The sequence below is a fragment of the Ornithorhynchus anatinus genome, chromosome X1, assembly GCF_004115215.2.
Source record: "Ornithorhynchus anatinus isolate Pmale09 chromosome X1, mOrnAna1.pri.v4, whole genome shotgun sequence".
NCBI classification, from domain to species: domain Eukaryota; kingdom Metazoa; phylum Chordata; class Mammalia; order Monotremata; family Ornithorhynchidae; genus Ornithorhynchus; species Ornithorhynchus anatinus.
In genome coordinates this window covers 28,830,800-28,850,077 of record NC_041749.1, presented here as the reverse complement: position 1 = coordinate 28,850,077, position 19,278 = coordinate 28,830,800, and the positions used below count along the sequence as shown (strand labels likewise).

Genomic DNA, 19,278 nt, shown 5'->3' with positions numbered 1-19,278 from the left:
GAATGTTATTATGAGGCACAAAACCACAGTAAGAGTTTTTGTGGAGGTGGACTGCTACCTGTAGGAGTTATTTTCTCTAACAAACTTCCATCAAAAGAAAACATTAAGAGGGGACTTCCCTGTAACCCAGGACTATGGCCCCATGTCTGCTATAGAAAGGGTTCTATTACAGTAAAGATACCATATTCTTGCATGAAAGTTGGGGGGAATTCCTGTCCCTTAGTGAAAAGGATGGGGGATTGTGGACTCCAAGTCCAAAAACTGCTATAACAAATTCTGCTATAGCACATGGTACTTAGAGGTCCTAAATTAGTACTGAATTGTGATTTAAAGCCTTCAGGTTAGAAATCAACACTCTCAAAGTAATGAGACCTAACTCCCTCTAGACTGCAAGCTTGTTAATAATAATAATAATAATAATAATAATGTTGGTATCTGTTAAGCGCTTATTATGTGCAGAGCACCGTTCTAAGCGCTGGGGTAGATACAAGGTAATCAGCTTGTCTCACGTGAGGCTCACAGTCTTAATTCCCCTTTTATAGATGAGGTAACTGAGGCACAGAGAAGTTAAGTGACCTGCCCACAGTCATACAGCTGACAAGCGGCAGAGCGGGGATTCAAACCCATGAACTCTGACTCCCAAGCCCGTGCTCTTTCCACTGAGCCACACTGCTTCTCTTGTTGTGGGCAGAGAATGTATCTACCAACTTTGTTATGCTGTACTCTCCCAGGAACTTAGTAAAGTGCTTGGCACCCAGTAAACATTCAATATATACAACTGATTGACTGATTTCAATTATCTGATCTATATGCTTACAAAATCATACCAAATATATAGAACCTGAAATGTTATTTTACTATGAGCCCTACTTAAGTAAAACTTGATAAATTTATTGAATTCTTCAACTAAGTTATTTAAGGAGCTCTAAATAATAAGGAAAAGGAATTGCCTTCAGGGTGGTCATCTCCAAGCCCTATGACTGATTATATGGGATCTACTGTCTTAACCTCAAGCCAATTAGATGCTGAGTTCTACTTGGCCACTTAAGCATCAGGCTTGAACAGGACAAGCACAATGCCTGTGATGGCTTTCATGGAAGGTGCTTACTATTGCCAGCCCAACCCTGACTCTCAAAGGATCTAGGGGGTAAGAGCACTAACTTTATGCTCACTCACTCACCACAGTCACCGACATTCTTCTCTCACTGCCTCGACAAACCCGTACACCTATCCACCCTCTCCAAACATATATCTTCCCAGATGACCTCAAGATTACTTTGCCTGCTGTCCCTCTGCACCAGATTCTTAGGAAAGAAATGGCAGCAGCAGCTTCTTCAGCCTAAAACAAGGGGAGTGAGTTGGGCTGCTTGTGGAAAAGGAGCAGGTTCTGCTAGGTCTCCAAAGCTGCTGTAGTCTGAAGAGAAAATCACCTGGGCAAGAGAGACAGCCTGAGAGGTGTGTGTGGAAAGTATACTTAGTATACTTCTGCCTCTTTCGCCCTTCCCCTCAATCTCCAATCTCTAGTCGACACAATTATTGTTTTGTAAAACACACATAAATTGACATATTATGCTGAAAAGTTTTCAATGTGTAATTATTGTCTCAGGATTTAAGGACATAGTACAACAAAGTTTCAATCTTGCAAGCCAGCTGAAAACAGAGAGTCAATTTCTGAGGCTAGCTCTTTATGGTACACCGCCAAGAAGAGCAGCTCACTTTGGGCAAAGCTTTTCATGAAACGATAAGGAAGCAAAAGGGAAAACAGCTCCAAGGGCAGCAAACATTAAGTATAACACCACAAGGGGAAACCATTTTTGTGCCCAATGAGATGGGAGTGTGGATCCCACGTTTTTTCAGCCACACAGACACTCACTGATGGAAGTTCACAGCCAGTAGTGTCTTCTTTAAATAAGCAAAACTGTAGATATATAAATAACATACCTATGCATTGCTTCAACAGTTCTTGTAACTAAGCACAAGCTTTACTGATTGTGGCAATAACACACTAGAGCACGTTAGTATTTTGGATCTACCATCTGTACGGTACTCTCCTAAGCATTTAGTTTATATTTAATCATTTACTGAGCGCTTACCTTGTTCAGAGCACTGTAATAATAATAATAATAATGTTGGTATTTATTAAGCGCTATGTGCAGAGCACTGTTCTAAGCGCTGGGGGAGATACAGGGTAATCAGGTGGTACCACGTGAGGCACACAGTTCATTCCCATTTTACAGATGAGGGAACTGAGGCACAGAGAAGTTAAGTGACTTGCCCACAGTCACACAGCTGACAAGTGGCAGAGCCTGGAGTCGAACTCATGACCTCTGACTCCGAAGCCCTGGCTCTTTCCACTGAGCCACGCTGCGCTTGGGAGAGTACAAGATAATAGACATTTTCTGCCCACAACGAGCATATAGCACTCTGCATAAATAGATACCACTGATATTGTCCACAAGATGCTTGGATATGGATATGAACACAGACTTTACACTGCAGTGTCTTTTGTCCAATGTTAGCAAAGTATGGTGTATGTATTAAAACTCAAGTTGCTTTAAAAGTTGTAATTTCCATTACAGTACAGCCCAATGTGGCCATATCCGGAATTCAGTGTAAGGGCAGGCACATGTCTGGTGCTGTACTTTGATCTTCAGGTTAACTTGTAAGTTTGATGGCAACCCAGTGAATTGAGTAACACATGCTGGTAGGGGGTGGGAGGTCCAAAGGTGGTAAGGACTGGTTTCCACAAAGAAAGATGCACGTATAATATGCAAATGAAAACGACAGAAAGCTTTTGCTTTACTGGTATTTAAAATCTTTGACCACTTTAGAGAAGAAAACTCTGGCAAAACAAGCTGAACACAACATTACATGATTACTTGGTTGCAGTATGTCTTTCTAAAGACTTCTCTTGGCAATCTGCCTTACCAAAGACTTTGCTTTGCAATAGGCCTGGCATAATATGCTCTAGCGATAGCAATCGATAGTATTTATCCAGTGCTTATGGTGTGGAGCACTATATTAAGCACTTGGGAGACCACAATATGACCGAGTTGGTAGAAAAGAGCTATTGGATAAGAAACAAATTATTTAAGGAATGCTATACTAAACCAAGCATTCTTTGCCAAACTTAGTATGATCCAGGCAATCTTGAAGAGGACTTTGGTGATGTCCCGAGCAGGGTTTGGGAGGTTCAGATACATTACTTTTGACCTCAAATTCACCACAAGATATCTTTGCACTTTCAAACTAACCTTGAATTATTTTTTAATCACTTCAAACTAGAAGAAAAACAGGTAAACAACTTACTTTGTAAATATCACAAAAGAGGCAACAGGTTTCACATACTGGAATCGGAGGGTTTCCTCCCTGGGTAAAGCTATCTAAGATGATCAAAGTGTTTCTCTGAGGAAAACAGGCTTTTTAAAAATTTATTTTTAATGGAACTGTTAAGTGGAAGAAAGGTCACTCTGAGTCAGGTAGGTAGAACATAATAATAAATAAATTAGTGGAAGCTGGAAAAATAGCACAGAAGCAATATGGCGTAGTACATGGAGCATGGGCCTGGGAGTCAGAAGGACCTGGGTTCTATTTCTGGCTCAGCCACTTGTCTGCTGTGTGACTTTGGACAAGTCACTTAACTTCTCTGAGCCTCGATTACCTCATCTATAAAATGGGGATTAAAACTGAGTTCCATGAAGGACGGGGACTGTGTCCAACCAGATTAGCTTGTACCTACCCCAGTGCTTAGAACGGTGCTTGACACATAGTAGGAACTTAAACACCAACATTATTGTTATTATTACCTAACCATAGAAAGCCAAATACTTTAGTGGATATATCAGTAAACAGATTAAAAGGCTACTTGTAAAGTAACTCACTAAAGGGCATTGGAACAAGCATAAGTGATAATTAAGTGGTTCTTTTAAAACCACCCTGTACTGCAGAGTTAAGCAGAACCTGCTTAAATGACAGAAAATCGCCTCTGATGAAGGTAGAAGAAAATACAACTCAAAACTGCTTAAAAATTTAAATTCCTAATCCTTATTTCCATGCTAGTTTTTAGAGGAAAGGGCAAGTAATTAATCCATTATCCATTATTACTTGGATTGTGAAGCCCCAAGTGGGACAGAGATTGTTTCCAACCTGAGTATTTTGTATCTACCTCAATGCTTTGTACTGTGCTTAGCACACAGCTTTTACTAAATACCAGAATTATCATTATCCTATCATCACTTCAGTCACCTAAGCGGTAGGGTATTCACTCCCTTTCCGACCCAACATGCACATCTTTATATTCTATTGCCCATTAACACATTTTAGTCAGCTTCCCCCCACTAGATTGTAAAACCCTGAGGGCAGGGCTCAGTTCCACTAACCCTACTGTATTCTTCCAAGTATTTAATACAGTGCTCTGAGCAGGCTACACACTCTAAAAATACTATTGATTGACCGATTACCTTAGCAGTAGCTTCTTTAAAACTGGTTCAAGAGAATACATTGCAAAGGGAGGATCAAAGGGCATATCCATTAAATTTATTTAATTCTTTACACTGCTTGGAAAGGTTGAATAAGTGGAGCCGAATCTTGAAATGGTGGGGAGGAGGAGAAAATTTGGAAAGAAATGACCCTGAGGTGATGGATAAAAGCAGCAGTCTTGATGAATAGCACTTGATCAATTCGTATTTTATTAAGAGATAAATTCTGCAAGGACTCAAGGTCCCTGAGAGAAAGGACTGTAGTATTTAATGCTCAAAGGGCACACAGGAGAACTTCTGAAAGGAACACTCTGGAAACAAGGCAGCTGTAATCTTACACAATGCAATGTATGAACAGGTACCTGCAAATAAAAGCAAACACCAAAAACTCCCTCAGAGGAATTTTCTTGAGCACACTACAGTTACCTGAATACTTTTTTTGTAAGGAGAACAGGTTTAACATCTGTTCTATAAAAACAGTAAAATCTTTGACTAAACCAATAAAAATATTCTCATCTGAAACTCTAGATCACCAACAATTACTGTCCAATCTTCAGATGTGGGTTCACAGCATTACAAACTACTAATTTTTTTTTTATTGCATACAGGTGCACAACTGGTCCCCAAAAAAGAGAGTTTTGATTTGATGTAAACTTCCTGATCCTCTGTTCCTAGACATGAGAGATGGCTGAGCATACCCAGAAAGGTGGAGAACCTTAAATATGAAATGAACACAAACCTAATTCCATGTCTTCCATGAATTTCGAATTCCACGAGAAGCAACGTGGCCTAGTTAATGGAAAGAGCACAGGCCTTGGAGTCAGGAGACCTGGGTTCTAATCCCAGCTCTGCCAACTGCCTTCCGTGTGACCTTGGGCAAGTCATTTGACATCTCTGTGCCCCAGTTTCCTCAACTGTAAATTGGGGATTCAGTACCGGTTCTCTCTTACTTACACTGTGAGGCCCAAGTGAGTCGTTGACTGTGTCCCACCTGATTAACTTGTATCTACCCCAGAGCTTAAAACAATGTCTGATACACAGTAAATATCATTATTTTGTAGAAATTGGTAATACTGAAGAGGTCCCCATGTGTGTCTTGAAGCTATTCTCTCCAACTACTTTTGAAAGCATTAACACACACACACACTAAAATTGGTACCGGAACAATCTCTTATTTTCTTACTGGTTTAAGTGACTAATTTTTTCCATATTGGGTGTTAAAATTGAGATGAAATCACTGCTCAATTGCTCAACTCAACTATTCCTTCCCACAACTGGGATACATTTATGGGAACAAGTTGACATGCTACAAATTGACATTAAGTAGCAAAAATTTTAAGAAGTAAACATTGTGCCCCAAAACATGAACCTTGCCTGAATTACCTTTTATGGAAAACAAAAGACAAGGCTGAAATCTTCAGGCTCTAAATCATGCCCCAAAGTTTAGTTCTTCGATGTTGAATCTCCTCCCGCCCAAAAGGGAAGAAACAAAAATTCTAAAAAAAAACCAATGGGAAGAAAGGTCTGACAAAGACCTCTTTTGGTTTTTCAAGGGATCTTTATTTAAATCTTGCCCCTGTGTATCTGCAGTTCAGCAAATTAGAATCACAAAGAATTTGTAGTAGAAACAAAAATCAATGTTTTATTTTACTGCTTTGAAAAGACAAAAGTAACTAGGGCAAAGAGTAACTAGGTAAATAAAATGAGCTCAAGTTGAATAATTTAAGTGTTTCATCCAATAATGTTGACAAAAGGGAAGTTCCTAAACTTATCAAATTTCAATTCAAAGTTACCTTCCTAGATCACTGTATTTGGTGTAACTGACCAACCATGTAAGGATCAAAAGCTTTTCTACAACCCAAAATGTTAAATAGGTCCGCCCTTAAACTACAGTTGAGGTTAAAATTCTAAAAAAAAAATGAAAGTTTTCAACATTTCCTAGCTGTTGAAAAAAGCCTCAGATATTAACCTCCAGTATTTCCCAACTTCAGGATCTGACCAAATAGTTGCAAGAATAGTTTGTTTTTAACCAATCTTGCATAACCTCTAAAAAAAAAAAAAGACACAGAAGGAAGCTTTTCAGAAGTCTTAACTTCATTTTCAGGTAGCATAGCAAAGGGATAATTTGGTCACTTAATACTTTTGATTGTCCCCATGATCGAGCTTGCAAGCTCTCTGGAAAATGAAAATTGAGCTAGACTGCAAGCTCCTGTGGGCAGGGAACATGAAATCGACTCTGTTGTCCCATACTCTCTGAAACAGTTCAATGAATGCTCTGCACACAGTAAGCGTTCAATACACACCATCATACCAATAATGTGGGTATTTGTTAAGCGCATACTATGGGCAGAGCACTGCTCTAAGTGCTGGGGTAGAATCAGAGTAATCAGATTGTCCCACATGAGGCTCACAGTCTTCATCCCCATATTACAGATGAGGTAACTGAGGCACAGAGAAGTTAAGTGACTTGCCCACAGTCACACAGCTGACAAGTGGCAGAGCTTGGATTTGAACCCATGACCTCCGACTCCCAAACCCGGGCTCTTTTCACTGAGCCACGCTCTGAAAGATTTCACTGAATTACACCTTCACTGATGATAGGGCACAGTCTGACTGAATTGAAGACTGGGTCTTAAAAGATGGTTCTTTGGGGAGAATTTCTCAGTAGTGACTCTTCGATGAAGGTAGCGGCGTGCCAAAGGAGACGATAATGTTATGGGGAGAGATGGCGACAGCACTAGAAGACAAGGTAGCAAGTTTCCATTGATGACGACAGTGCATTGAGCATAATGAGTCACACGCCTCTAATAATAATGGCGGCATTTGTTAAGCGCTTACTATGTGCCAAGCACTGTTCTAAGCGCTGGGGTTGAATCGAGGAGATGAGGTTGTCTCACGTGGGGCTCACAGTCTTAATCCCCATTTTACAGATGAGGTAACTGAGGCACAGAGAAGCGAAGTGACTTGGCCAAAGTGGCGGAGCCAGGATTAGAACCCACGACCTCTGACTCCCAAGCCCGGGCTCTTTCCACTAAGCCACGCTGCTTCTCATTATTATGCGAAGTACATTATTATTACTGCACATGTTCGTTAAGCGCTTGCTATGTGTCAAGCACTGTTCTAAGCACTGGGGTGGACACGAGTTAATCAGGTTGGACACAGTCCCTGTCCCCTGTGGAGCTCACAGTCTACTTGGATTTAAGAGGGGAGAGACTTTCCAAATCTCTGAGGAGGGAGATTCCCTCCCTCACTCTGGACTGACAGCAGATGGGGACCACTTCCGTTCATTCACTCAATGGTATTTATTGAGCGCTTACTGTGTGCAAAGCATTGCACTAGGCGCTTGGAAGGTATAATTCAGCAACAAATTGAGACAATCCCTGCCCAACAACGGGCTGACAGTCTAGAAGGGGGGGCAGACAGACAGCAAAACAAGAAAACAGGCTTCCCCACCCACCCAGGACCGCCCTCCGCTCTTCCCCCTTTCCCTCCCCTCAGCACTGCGCATATTTGTATATATTATTTATTACTCTATTTTGTTAATGGTGTGTATATAACTATGATTCTATTTATCTTGATGATGTCTGCGCCGGACTACTTGTTTTGCTTTGGTCCGTTCTGCTTTGCTGTCTGTTTTCCCCGGTTGGACTGTGAGCCCATTATTGGGCAGGGATCGTCTTTGTTGCCAAATTGTACATTCCAAGCGCTTAGTACAGTGCTCTGCACACAGTAAGCGCTCAATATATGACTGAATGACTGAAACCAACATCCAAGAGGCCCAAGGGCTCCTCGACGCCCTGATGACTGACCCCAGGGCACTGGACCAATGTGCTCCAGTGCCACGCTGGACAGGAAAGGGATATGTAATAATAATAATGGTATTTGCTAAGCGCTTACTATGTGCCAACCACCATCCTAAGCGCTGGGATAGACACCAGGTAATCAGGTCGTCTCAAGTAGGGCTCAGGGTTCGAATCTCCATTTTCCAGAGGAGGGAAATGAGGCACAGAGAAGTTGAACAGCAGCGTAGCTCAGTGAGAAGAGCCCAGGCTTGGGAGTCCACGGTCATGGGTTCTAATCCAGGCTCTGCCGCTTATCAGCTGTGTGACCTTGGGCAAGTCACTTCACTTCTCTGTTCCTCCATTAGCTCATTTGTAAAATGGGGATGAAGAATGTGAGCCCTACGGGGGACAACCTGATTACCTTGTATCTACCCCAGTGCTTAAAACAGTGCTTGGCACATAGTAAGCACTTAAATACCGACATTATTATTATTAAGCGGCCTGTCCAAGGTCACACAGCAGGCAAGTGGCAGAGCCAGGATTAGAATCCACGACCTCTGCTCTTTCCACTCAGAGAAGCAGCGTGGCTCAGTGGAAAGAGCCCAGGCTTGGGAGTCAGAGGTCATGGGTTCGAGTCCCGGCTCTGCCACTTGTCAGCTGTGTGACTGTGGGCAAGTCACTTTACTTCTCTCCGCCTCAGTTACCTCATCTGTAAGGTGGGGATTAGCTGTGAGCCTCACGTGGGACAACCTGATGGCTCTGTATCTACCCCAGCGCTTAGAACTGTGCTCTGCACATAGTAGGCGCTTAACAAATACCAACATTATTATTACTAAGCCGGCCTGCTTCTAACAGGTGTGCCAGCCAAGCTGGGCCCCGCTGGGGGCTGGAGAAGGGTGGACGGGCCAGACAGTCATTCATTCATTCAATTATAATTATTGAGTGCTTACTCTGTGCAGAGAACGGTATTGAGCACTTGGTATGGACAATTGGGCAACAGATAGAGACCATCCCTGCCCAGGGACGGGCTCACTGCGGATGAGCCTGAGGAAGAGCTAACGTTCATTCATTCATTTAATTGTATTTATTGAGCGCTTACTATGTGCAGAGCACTGTACTGAGCGCTTGGAATGGACTACTGGGCATTATTTATTGGGCAGATAGAGAGTCCATTCCTGCCCAGTGACGGGCTCCCAGTCTAAACGGGGGAGACACAGCGAAGCCAAAGAGAACGAAACAAAAACAAGACAACATCATCAAGACAAATTCATTCAATCGTAATTATTGGGCGCTCACTATGTGCAGAGCACTGGACTAAGCGCTTGGATGGGACAATTGGGCAACAGAGAGAGACCATCCCTGCCCAACAATGGGCTCCTGGCCTAAACGGGGGAGACAGACAGCAGAGCCAAACAGAACAAAACCAGACATCATCAAGATAAATTCATTCATTCAATCGCATTTATTGAGCGCTCACTATGTGCAGAGCACTCTACTAAGCGCTAGGAATGGACAATTGGGCAACAAATGGAGACCATCCCTGCCCAACGACGGGTTCCCGGTCTAAACGGGGGAGACGGACAGCTGAGCCAAACAGAACAAACCAGACATCATCAAGATAAACTCACTCATTGAATAGTATTTATTGAGCGCTCACTATGTGCAGAGCACTGGACTGAGCGCTTGGAATGGACAATTGGGCAACAGAGAGAGACCATCCCTGCCCAACGACGGGCTCCCGGCCTAAACGGGGGAGACAGCAGAGCCAAACAGAACAAAACCAGACATTCATCAAGATAAATTCACTCACTGAATAGTATTTATTGAGCGCTCACAATGTGCAGAGCCCTGGACTGAGCGCTTGGAATGAACAACTGGGCAACAGATGGAGACCATCCCTGCCCAACTAAACGGGGGAGACAGACAGCAGGGCCAAACAGAACAAAACCAGACATCATCAAGATAAATTCATTCATTCAGTAGTATTCATGGAGCGCTCACTATGTGCAGAGCACTGGACTGAGCGCTTGGAATGGACAACTGGGCAACAGATGGAGACCATCCCTGCCCAACTAAACGGGGGAGACAGCAGGGCCAGACAGAACAAAACCAGACATCATCAAGATAAATTCATTCAGTAGTATTTATTGAGCGCTCACTATGTGCAGAGCACTGCCCTGAGCGCTTGGGATGGACAACTGGGCAACAGATGGAGCCCATCCCTGCCCAACTAAACGGGGGAGCCAGACAGCGGAGCCAAACAGCACAAAACCAGCCATCATCAAGATAAATTCATTCCATCGTATTTATTGAGCGCTCACTATGTGCAGAGCACTGCCCTGGGCGCTTGGAATGGACAACTGGGCAACCGGGAGAGCCCATCCCGGCCCAAAGCCTCCTAAAAGGGGGGGGGGGGGGGGACGGAGGCAAAGAGAACGAAACAAAAACCAGACCCCAGGAGGAAAAGAATGGAGGGGATAAAGAGGGTAATAAAGGAGAGGGTGGAGGGGGGAAGGCCTCCTGGAGGAGGTGAGCTCTGAGGAGGGCTTTGAAGAGGGGAAGAGCGCGGCGGCGGGGTGGGGGGCTCGGCCGCGGCCTTGCTCCAAGCAGAGGAGGAGCGGCCGCCATGATGGGCCGGTGCGGGGGCCGCTGCCCCGCTGCGGGCTCCCCGCCGCCGCCGCCGCCTCTCTCCCGCCGGCCCGTCGCCGTACTCACGCTTTGTCCACCAGCTCCCGCACCTTCCACATGTTCAACATGTCGGCGGCGGGAGGCTGCGCGGCGGCGGTGGCGGCGGGGGCGACCGCCTCCTCCCCTCAGAGCCGGCGGGGCTCCGTGCGGCGGCTGGTCCTGGGGGCCCCGGCCGCCCTCGCTCCTTCCTCCAGCCCGGCGGCGCCGGGGACGTGGCGCGACGTGAGGCGGAAGTGGCTCGGCACGGCCTCCCGAGGCAGGCCGGGAGTTGTAGTTTTCGGCCTCCTCCACGCTTTTCCCCTCCATTCCATAGGATTTGAGAATAATGGTGGTGTTTGTTAAGCGCTTACTCTGTGCAGAGCACTGTTCTAAGCGCTGGGGCATACAGGGTCATCAGGTTGTCCCACGTGGGGCTCACAGTCTCCATCCCCATTTGACAGATGAGGGGACTGAGGCCCAGAGAATAATAATGGTGGCATTTGTTAAGCGCTTACTATGTGCAGAGCACTGTTCTAAGCGCTGGGGGAGACACAGGGGAATCAGGTTGTCCCACGTGGGGCTCACAGTTTTCATCCCCATTTGACAGATGAGGGAACTGAGGCCCAGAGAATAATAATGGTGGTATTTCTTAAGCGCTTACTATGTGCACAGCACTGTTCTAAGCGCTGGGGATACAAGGTGATCAGTCTGTCCCACGTGGGGCTCACAGTTTTGATCCCCATTTGACAGATGAGGGAACTGAGGCCCAGAGAATAATAATGGTGGTATTTGGTAAGCGCTTACTATGTGCAGAGTACTGTTCTAAGCGCTGGGAGATACAGGGTCATCAGGTTGTCCCACGTGGGGCTCACAGTCTCCATCCCCATTTGACAGATGAGGGGACTGAGGCCCAGAGAATAATAATGGTGGCATTTGTTAAGCGCTTACTATGTGCAGAGCACTGTTCTAAGCGCTGGGGGAGACACAGGGGAATCAGGTTGTCCCACATGGGGCTCACAGTCTCCATCCCCATTTGACAGATGAGGAAACTGAGGCCCAGAGAATAATAATGGTGGTATTTGTTAAGCGCTTACTATGTGCAGAGTGCTGTTCTAAGCGCTGGGAGATACAGGGTCATCAGGTTTTCCCACGTGGGGCTCACAGTTTTCATCCCCATTTGACAGATGAGGGAACTGAGGCCCAGAGAAGTGAAGTGACTTGCCCACAGTCACACAGCTGACAAGTGGCAGAGCTGGGAATTGAACCCATGACCTCTGATTCCGAAGCCCAGGCTCTTTTCTCTGAGCCACGCTGCTTCTAATATTAATAAAAAAATGGTGGTGTTTGTTAAGCGCTTACTATGTGCAGAGCACTGTTCTAAACATTGGGGATACAAGGTGATCAGTTTGTCCCACGTGGGGCTCACAGTTTTGATCCCCATTTGACAGATGAGGGAACTGAGGCCCAGAGAATAATAATGTCAGTATTTATTAAGCACTTACTATGTGCAGAGCACTTTCTAAGCGCTGGGGATACAAGGTGATCAGTTGGTCCCATGTGGGGCTCACAGTTTTGATTCCCATTTTACAGATAAGGGAACTGAGGCCCAGAAAATAATAATGTTGGTATTTGTTAAGTGCTTACTATGTGCAGAGCACTGTTCTAAGCGCTGGGGGAGATCTAGGGTCATCAGATTGTCCCACGTGGTGCTCAGTCTCCATCCCCATTTACAGATGAGGTCACTGAGGACCAGAGAAGTGAAGTGACTTGCCCACAGACCCACAGCTGACAGGTGGCAGAACCGGGATTCGAACCCATGGCCTCTGACTCCCAAGCCCAGGCTCTTTCCACTAAGCCACGATGCTTCCCTTAATAATAATAATAATAATAAATAGTGTTGGTATTTGTTAAGCGCTTACTAGTGCAGAGCGCTGTTCTCAGCACTGGGGGAGATACAGGGTCATCAGGTTGCCCCACGTGAGGCTCACAGTCAATCCCCATTTTACAGATGAAGGAACTGAAGCCCAGAGAGGTTAAGTGACTTGCCCACAGTCACACAGCTGACGAGTGGATGAGCCAGGATTCAAACCCATGACCTTTGACTCCCCATCCACTTTCCACTGCGCACGCTGCGCTTACTATGTGCCAAGTACTGTTCTAAGCACAAGGTAATCACTTTGTCCCACATGGGGCTCACAGTCTTCATACCCATTTTACAGATGAGGTAATTGAGGCCCAGAGAAGTGAAGTGACTTGCCCAACGTCACACAGCTAAGTAGCGGAGCAGGGATCAGAACCCATGACCTCTGACTCCCAAGCCCGTGCTATTTCCACTGAGCCATGCTGCTTCTCTTTATTGAGTGCTTACTACTACTAATAATAATGTTGGTATTTGTTAAGCGCTTACTATGTGCAGAGCACTGTTCTAAGCACTGGGGGAGATACAAGGTCATCAGGTTGTCCCACATGGGGCCCCCACTTTTAATCCCCATTTTACAGATGAAGTAACTGAAGCACAGAGAAATTAAGTGACTTGACCAAGGTCACACAGCAGACAAGTGGCAGAGCCGGGATTAGAACCCACGTCTTCTGACTCCCAAGATGGTGCTCTTTCCTCTGTGCAGAGCACTCTACTAAGCGCTTGGGAGAGGGCAATATAAGGGTAAATAAACACATTCCCTGACCATCACAAGTTCACCGTCTAGAAGTGGTGAATGCATCACAGATTTCCTGTTCTGAAGTCCAGCTAATTAGAATATCCCCTGTCTAGTTAGCCATTCTAATCCCGCCCTGATCATCAGTCGATCAGTTGATCAATGGTAATAATGTTGGTATTTGTTAAGTGCTTACTATGTGCCGAGCACTGTTCTAAGCTCTGGGGTAGACATAGGGGAATCAGGTTGTCCCACGTGGGGCTCACAGTCTTAATCCCCATTTTACAGATGAGGGAACTGAGGCACAGAGAAGTGAAGTGACTTGCCCACAGTCACACAGCCGACAAGTGGCAGAGCTGGGATTCGAACTCATGAGCCCTGACTCCAAAGCCCGTGCTCTTTCCACCGAGCCACGCTGCTTCTCCAATGGTACTTATTGAGTGCTTGCTATTTGCAGAGTACTGTACTAAACTCTTGGAAGAGTACAATACACCAGAATTAGCAGAAATGTTCTCTGCCCATAACTAGTGATCGTCATCATCAGTAATATTTATTTGACTTTTGGCATGTTTGATGTTGATGTTACAATGTAGCTCAAAGCCTCAGGGCATCTTTTGAGCCACATTACTCCCGTCTGTAAGATGAATTAGTCAATCAAGCATATTTATTGAATGCTTACTAAGCGCTCGGGAGAGTACAATATAACGGAGTTGGTAGACACGTTCCCGGCCTCACCACGAGCTTACGGTCTAGAGGGGAAGACAGACATTAATATAAATAAATACATTCAAAGTTTGCAGTAACCTCTTGGCCCTTAGGTTTATTTCAGTAAATAATGTTAATATATGTCAGTCGTTTATGTGCTTATTCATCTTTAATAAGTTTATATGCCTCTGCATATGTGTGTGGTGGCCAGGTATATATTTGTTTCCTGTTTAGGCATTTTTCTTGCCTCCCTCATTTAATTGTAAACTGCTTGAGAGCAGAGTTTTGTGTTAATTTGAATGATTATCATTATAATATTTGCTAAGTGCTTACTATTTGCCATGCACTCTTCTAACTTCTGGGGTAGATGCAAGGTAATCAGTCTGGACACAGCCCCTGTCCTACATGGGGCTCACAGTTTTAATCCACATTTTACAGATGAGGTAACTGAGGCACAGCGAAATGAAGTGAATTGCCCAAGGTCACACAGCAGAAAAGTGGCGGAGCAGGATTAGAACTCATGACCTTCTGACTCCCAGGCCCGGGCTCTACCCACTACACCTTGCTGCTTCTCAGGGATTTATATTCAGACACATTCTGAAGTTCTTATGTTTGACCTCAACGAGGTAGTTGCCAGATTTAAGAAAACTCCTAACCAGCCTTGCATTCAAGAAAGTTCAGAAAGGACGAAGATAACCAGAAAGGAGGGATTGTAAAAGAAAGCTGCCTCAGAAGAATATCAATTCTGCTTAACTTCCTTGTCAACAAAGTGTTGCAGGATTTATCTTGAGAAATTACTCTAGGTTAGAATTTTGAGCAGTTTCCATAGTAACTTCTTTAGAGTAATTTAAACATGTCCATGGGAGAAAAACAAATGAGAAAATGCCATGCTACTCCCTCTTGAAATATATATATATATTAAAATGTGCTGACATATTTAGTCAGGCTACACCAAATGCATTAATAGAGTGTTTAAAATGAAAATGTAAATGGCCAAGTTATTCATATTTGGAAAAATAGCTATAGTGAATGGACTTGCCTACTTTCACAATACGCATTGAATTATTTAGGCACAAACGTTTGGTTTAGGGTTTGGAAGAATTTTGAAGCTTGGGGCCCAAATATGGCTGTAATAGTAATGGGGCTTGCATTTGATTGAGACTAATTATTCATCCTAAAGTTCATCGAGGCAGTAAAGCCAAGAAAAATAATGAGAAAGAAAAAAAGATATGAAGAGGGAAAAGGGCTCGAGGTGTCCTTTTCAGAAAGTACACTTCCAGCACTGCCTAATAAACTGATAACTCACGTAATGTACCCTTTACCTGGTTCCCTGCACAAGAACAGGATTCTTCCTTGTTGAAATCTAATCAGGGTGGGCAGACCTATTCAGAAGGCAGCCTAACTGCTGGAAAAAGCTAAATTAAATCACTACTCCACGGTGGTGCTGTAGAAGGGATGTAAAGGGGTGGAGAGGAGGAGGAAATTGCACGGAACTATAGTCTCCGTGACTGCCACTGAGTTGTTCCCTCTGTCTCCTGGCCACCCACTGGGACAGAATAGAAGTTACTGCAGCCTTAGCCAGTCCCCAGCTCAGGCCTATTCAGGAGAAGACCAGCCACTCTTATTGAGAAAAACAAGGAACCAAATGAATCAGACAACTGAGAATGCTTGATGAAGTCAGATTTCTGGGTCACTAGCGATTGCGAGTTGCTCCTACCAGATTTAGAAGCTACTTTCCCTTTGTGTCAGCCGGGCTCTTGACTTCTGCATTGCATTCGTTAGCCTCTGGGCCGTGATGTGGGAGGTCTCAGTCTAGTTCCTGCCGGGCAGGCATTTACTGCAAAAATTCCCCACCCTCACTGGTGCAGCCTGAAAAGTGGCGTCGGTCATGGTGAACTGAACTTCAGAGCAGAAAGCGTAGCCGGCTGGAAAGAATCCTGGACTGGAAGTCAGGAATCCCAACTTGAAGTCATAACTGCCGCTGATTCATTGTGGGACTTGGAAGGGAGAAATATCTTTAACCTATTTAAAATGTGTGGGTCCCTTTAAAAAATGTATTCCAGGTTGGGCTGAGTTTACTCTGAGTCTACTTATGAACCGTCTGCCATAGGTGCTAAATGGGCTGTCTGGTAACCTGTGGATGACCCCCATACTGATATCATTGCTTGTCCCTCAGAGGACAGAAATGCCAAAAACAAAGTGGGGTTGGATATAATCTATGGCATGATCAGCCTGTCAACAATAGTTGTACAGTACTCTGCTTTCATGCAGTGTGTAGTCAGAATGTGCAAGCTCCCTATTGACTTGTGGGGAATACTAATAAGATGTTTCATAAAAGCACAAACACAACTAGCCTCCACAACCAATTCCTGAGCATTGTTCTTTCCCATCCTAATTCTCTAATAATGAACTTGGATGTATTGAATTCAGAAATGTGACAAAAAAATTAAACTAAAAGCTAAATTACTGTTACATCTATTAGAGGCAAGAGATAATTATCACTGGTCCTGATAAAAATTCTTAGTTTTTTAATCTTGTATCAGGTGTTCTTTTTCTTTCTCATTCTGCCCTAGATAACTTGGTTCCAGTGGGTAAATCGGGAGGTTTGTTGGACCAACTGTGATACTAAACACTGTGAGGCACAGACTTGACACACCTATGTTGGTTTTATGCTTTTGTGGGCAAGAGTGCAGGTCTCACTGTTGTTTTTACTTGTTTCCTGTTGCCATGAGAATCTCAACTAAGTTATTTACAGAGACAGACTTTGCCTGTACTCTGCAGGAGAAAAGACAAAAGGAGACGTGTTTTTCTCCACTTGCTTTCCTCAAGTTTCCCTGCAATTGCTATGGCTCAGCATTTAAAGTGCAAGGGTCACCTTGAACTCAACTTTACAAAACTACCTGTGTAGGATTACAATCAGACTGCCCCTAGAATAGAGCCAGTCAGGGTAGTTACCCTAGACCCCTTCTCTGTGAATAGGATTCAAGACACAAGCTGCAGGGGTGGGTGATGAGGTGGAGTGGGAGGAGTTGTCTGTTCCAAACCTCTCTTCCCTTCCTTCCTTGCCAACTTTTGTGATACTAATTCTCTGGAGTTTTGGGCACCTGGAAGAGGGGCCTTTTAGGGCAAGGGAAGCAGAGCTGTCCAGGATCCCACAGAGAGGAATGACATCCCTCCCTCCCACCCCTCCTGGTGACACTGTAGACGAACTTGGACCCCCTCACCCTAGGGACCCTCACCTCCCCTGGAGACCAACTGCTGTGCAAAGAAGCAAGGGGAAACAGGAGATTGGGCTGGGGGTGTCTTGGATGGCACCACAAAGGGCTGGGGCAGAAGTGCCAATGTCAGTTCTCCTGTGAGTCCTACTTATCCCAAATGTTGCACTGCACTCTCGTAGGGATAGTGCAAGGTGCCGGTCTGTGTTGCTACTCTACTCTTAAAAAAATTTATAAGTATTGCTATTTTAAATAGTAATAGTCTATATTAAGCTCTTACTATTTGACAGGCACTGTATTAAGTGCTGGGTTAGTTATAAGATAATCAGACTGGTCACAGCCCCTCACGTTTTAGGGGGGAGAGAGAACGGGTATTGCATCCCTATTTTGCTATTGTCTTATGCTATCGAGTCGCCTCCGACCCATAGTGAATCCTCTAACAGAGAAGTTACACACAGCAATCAAGTGGAGGAGCTGGGGCTGTGACTCCTGACTCCCACTCTGATGCCCATGCTCTTTTCACTAGGTCGTGTGCAGTGTGATCAGAAACAGGTAATGAGCTTACACTTCCATAATCAGGGTTTGAATGACTAAAAAATGGAGAGGTCCATGGAGATCCCTCATAATTTTAAGCCTCATTTCCAGCCAAAACACTCATTAAGGTGTACGTGTAACTAGGGGTTCGTGTTTAGGGGTTGTTTTTTTCCTGCTACACGGTGCCTGCACCAAACCAACATCCGGTTGCCCCAGAAAGTCCCTTATTTGTATAAACCCATCACTGGGGCCTCTGGTTAAAAATCAGGTCTCTGGATCGCTTTTGGTGAGTCACTTGCTCTGGAGGATTGTTCCAATAAAGAGGGATTAAAGGAAATACTTGTAATGACGGGGAGAAAAAGGTCATCCCGATCAAATTAGAGAAAGGGCTCAACATAAAGAGGGAGGACCAGAAAGACTGCCGGTGGCTGTCAAAGCTGCAGCGTGAAACCCCTAAGAGAAAGTGACACCTCAGTCATAATGTGGCCTTGGCTGGGGGTATCAGATCCCAAGAGGACTGGTTTAGACACCCTGAATCAGCCCCACTGCAGAGAGAGCTGATGTCACTTCAGAGACTGGCAGCTGGCCCAGAATCCAGGCCACCTGCCAGAGGGCTGCTGCTATACTGTACAAAAGTCAGAAACCAGTTCTTCCAGAACTGGCAACAATTGTTGGGTGACTCCTCTTCCTGGGCAGAGGCTTGAGGACAATTGATTCGCTCTATGGTCTTCTGGATTTGAAACTGTTCTGAGATAGCTGGGAAATTTGGGTTTGGGTCTCAGCCATCCCACTACCCCATAATAAATTTGCCTAATGATTGAGAGTGGGTTCGTCCATTGATGAAAACACAACACCATCGGCAACAATTAGAATTCTAGGCTGAGTCATGCACTGAAAGGAAGCTCTAGGGCAGCAGACCTGGTCCTTCCTGCCAGAGAACATGCTGGCACACGAGTTACGGGTATACCACTGTGATTCCCAAATTTCAGAAATGAAGAGTGACACCAGGTAGTAAATTTATTCTGGTGACTTTTATTTCTTTGAAGCACTGACTTCAAAGCAGTGTTTACGGAGAAAGAAATTTGTCGCAAGACAAGGAGGCACATCAATGAAAACATCAGGGAGAGAAAGGAGAACTGTAAAAGAATTAAATGTCATGCAGAGGCCTTTTCTTCTCCCCATCACTTTCTCCCACTTTTTATCTTTCTGACCCTACTGGTGCTTTCCTTTTTTAAATATATAT

At 44.8% G+C, this 19,278-nt stretch overlaps 1 protein-coding gene across 2 annotated transcripts in view; it reads right to left on the bottom strand.

The window, feature by feature from the left end:
* The window catches only part of CLINT1 (clathrin interactor 1), a 70,453-nt gene extending 59,347 nt beyond the window's left edge, over nt 1-11,106 (bottom strand). The window contains exon 1 of one of the 2 annotated variants that reach the window (XM_029050427.1): nt 10,976-11,106. In XM_029050427.1, coding sequence (XP_028906260.1) covers nt 10,976-11,016 — 41 coding nt within the window. In that variant the 5' untranslated portion in view covers nt 11,017-11,106. The remainder of the gene's footprint in view (nt 1-10,975) is intronic. The other variant, XM_029050428.2, reaches the window with a different exon arrangement.
* Nucleotides 11,107-19,278: the final 8,172 nt, after the last annotated feature.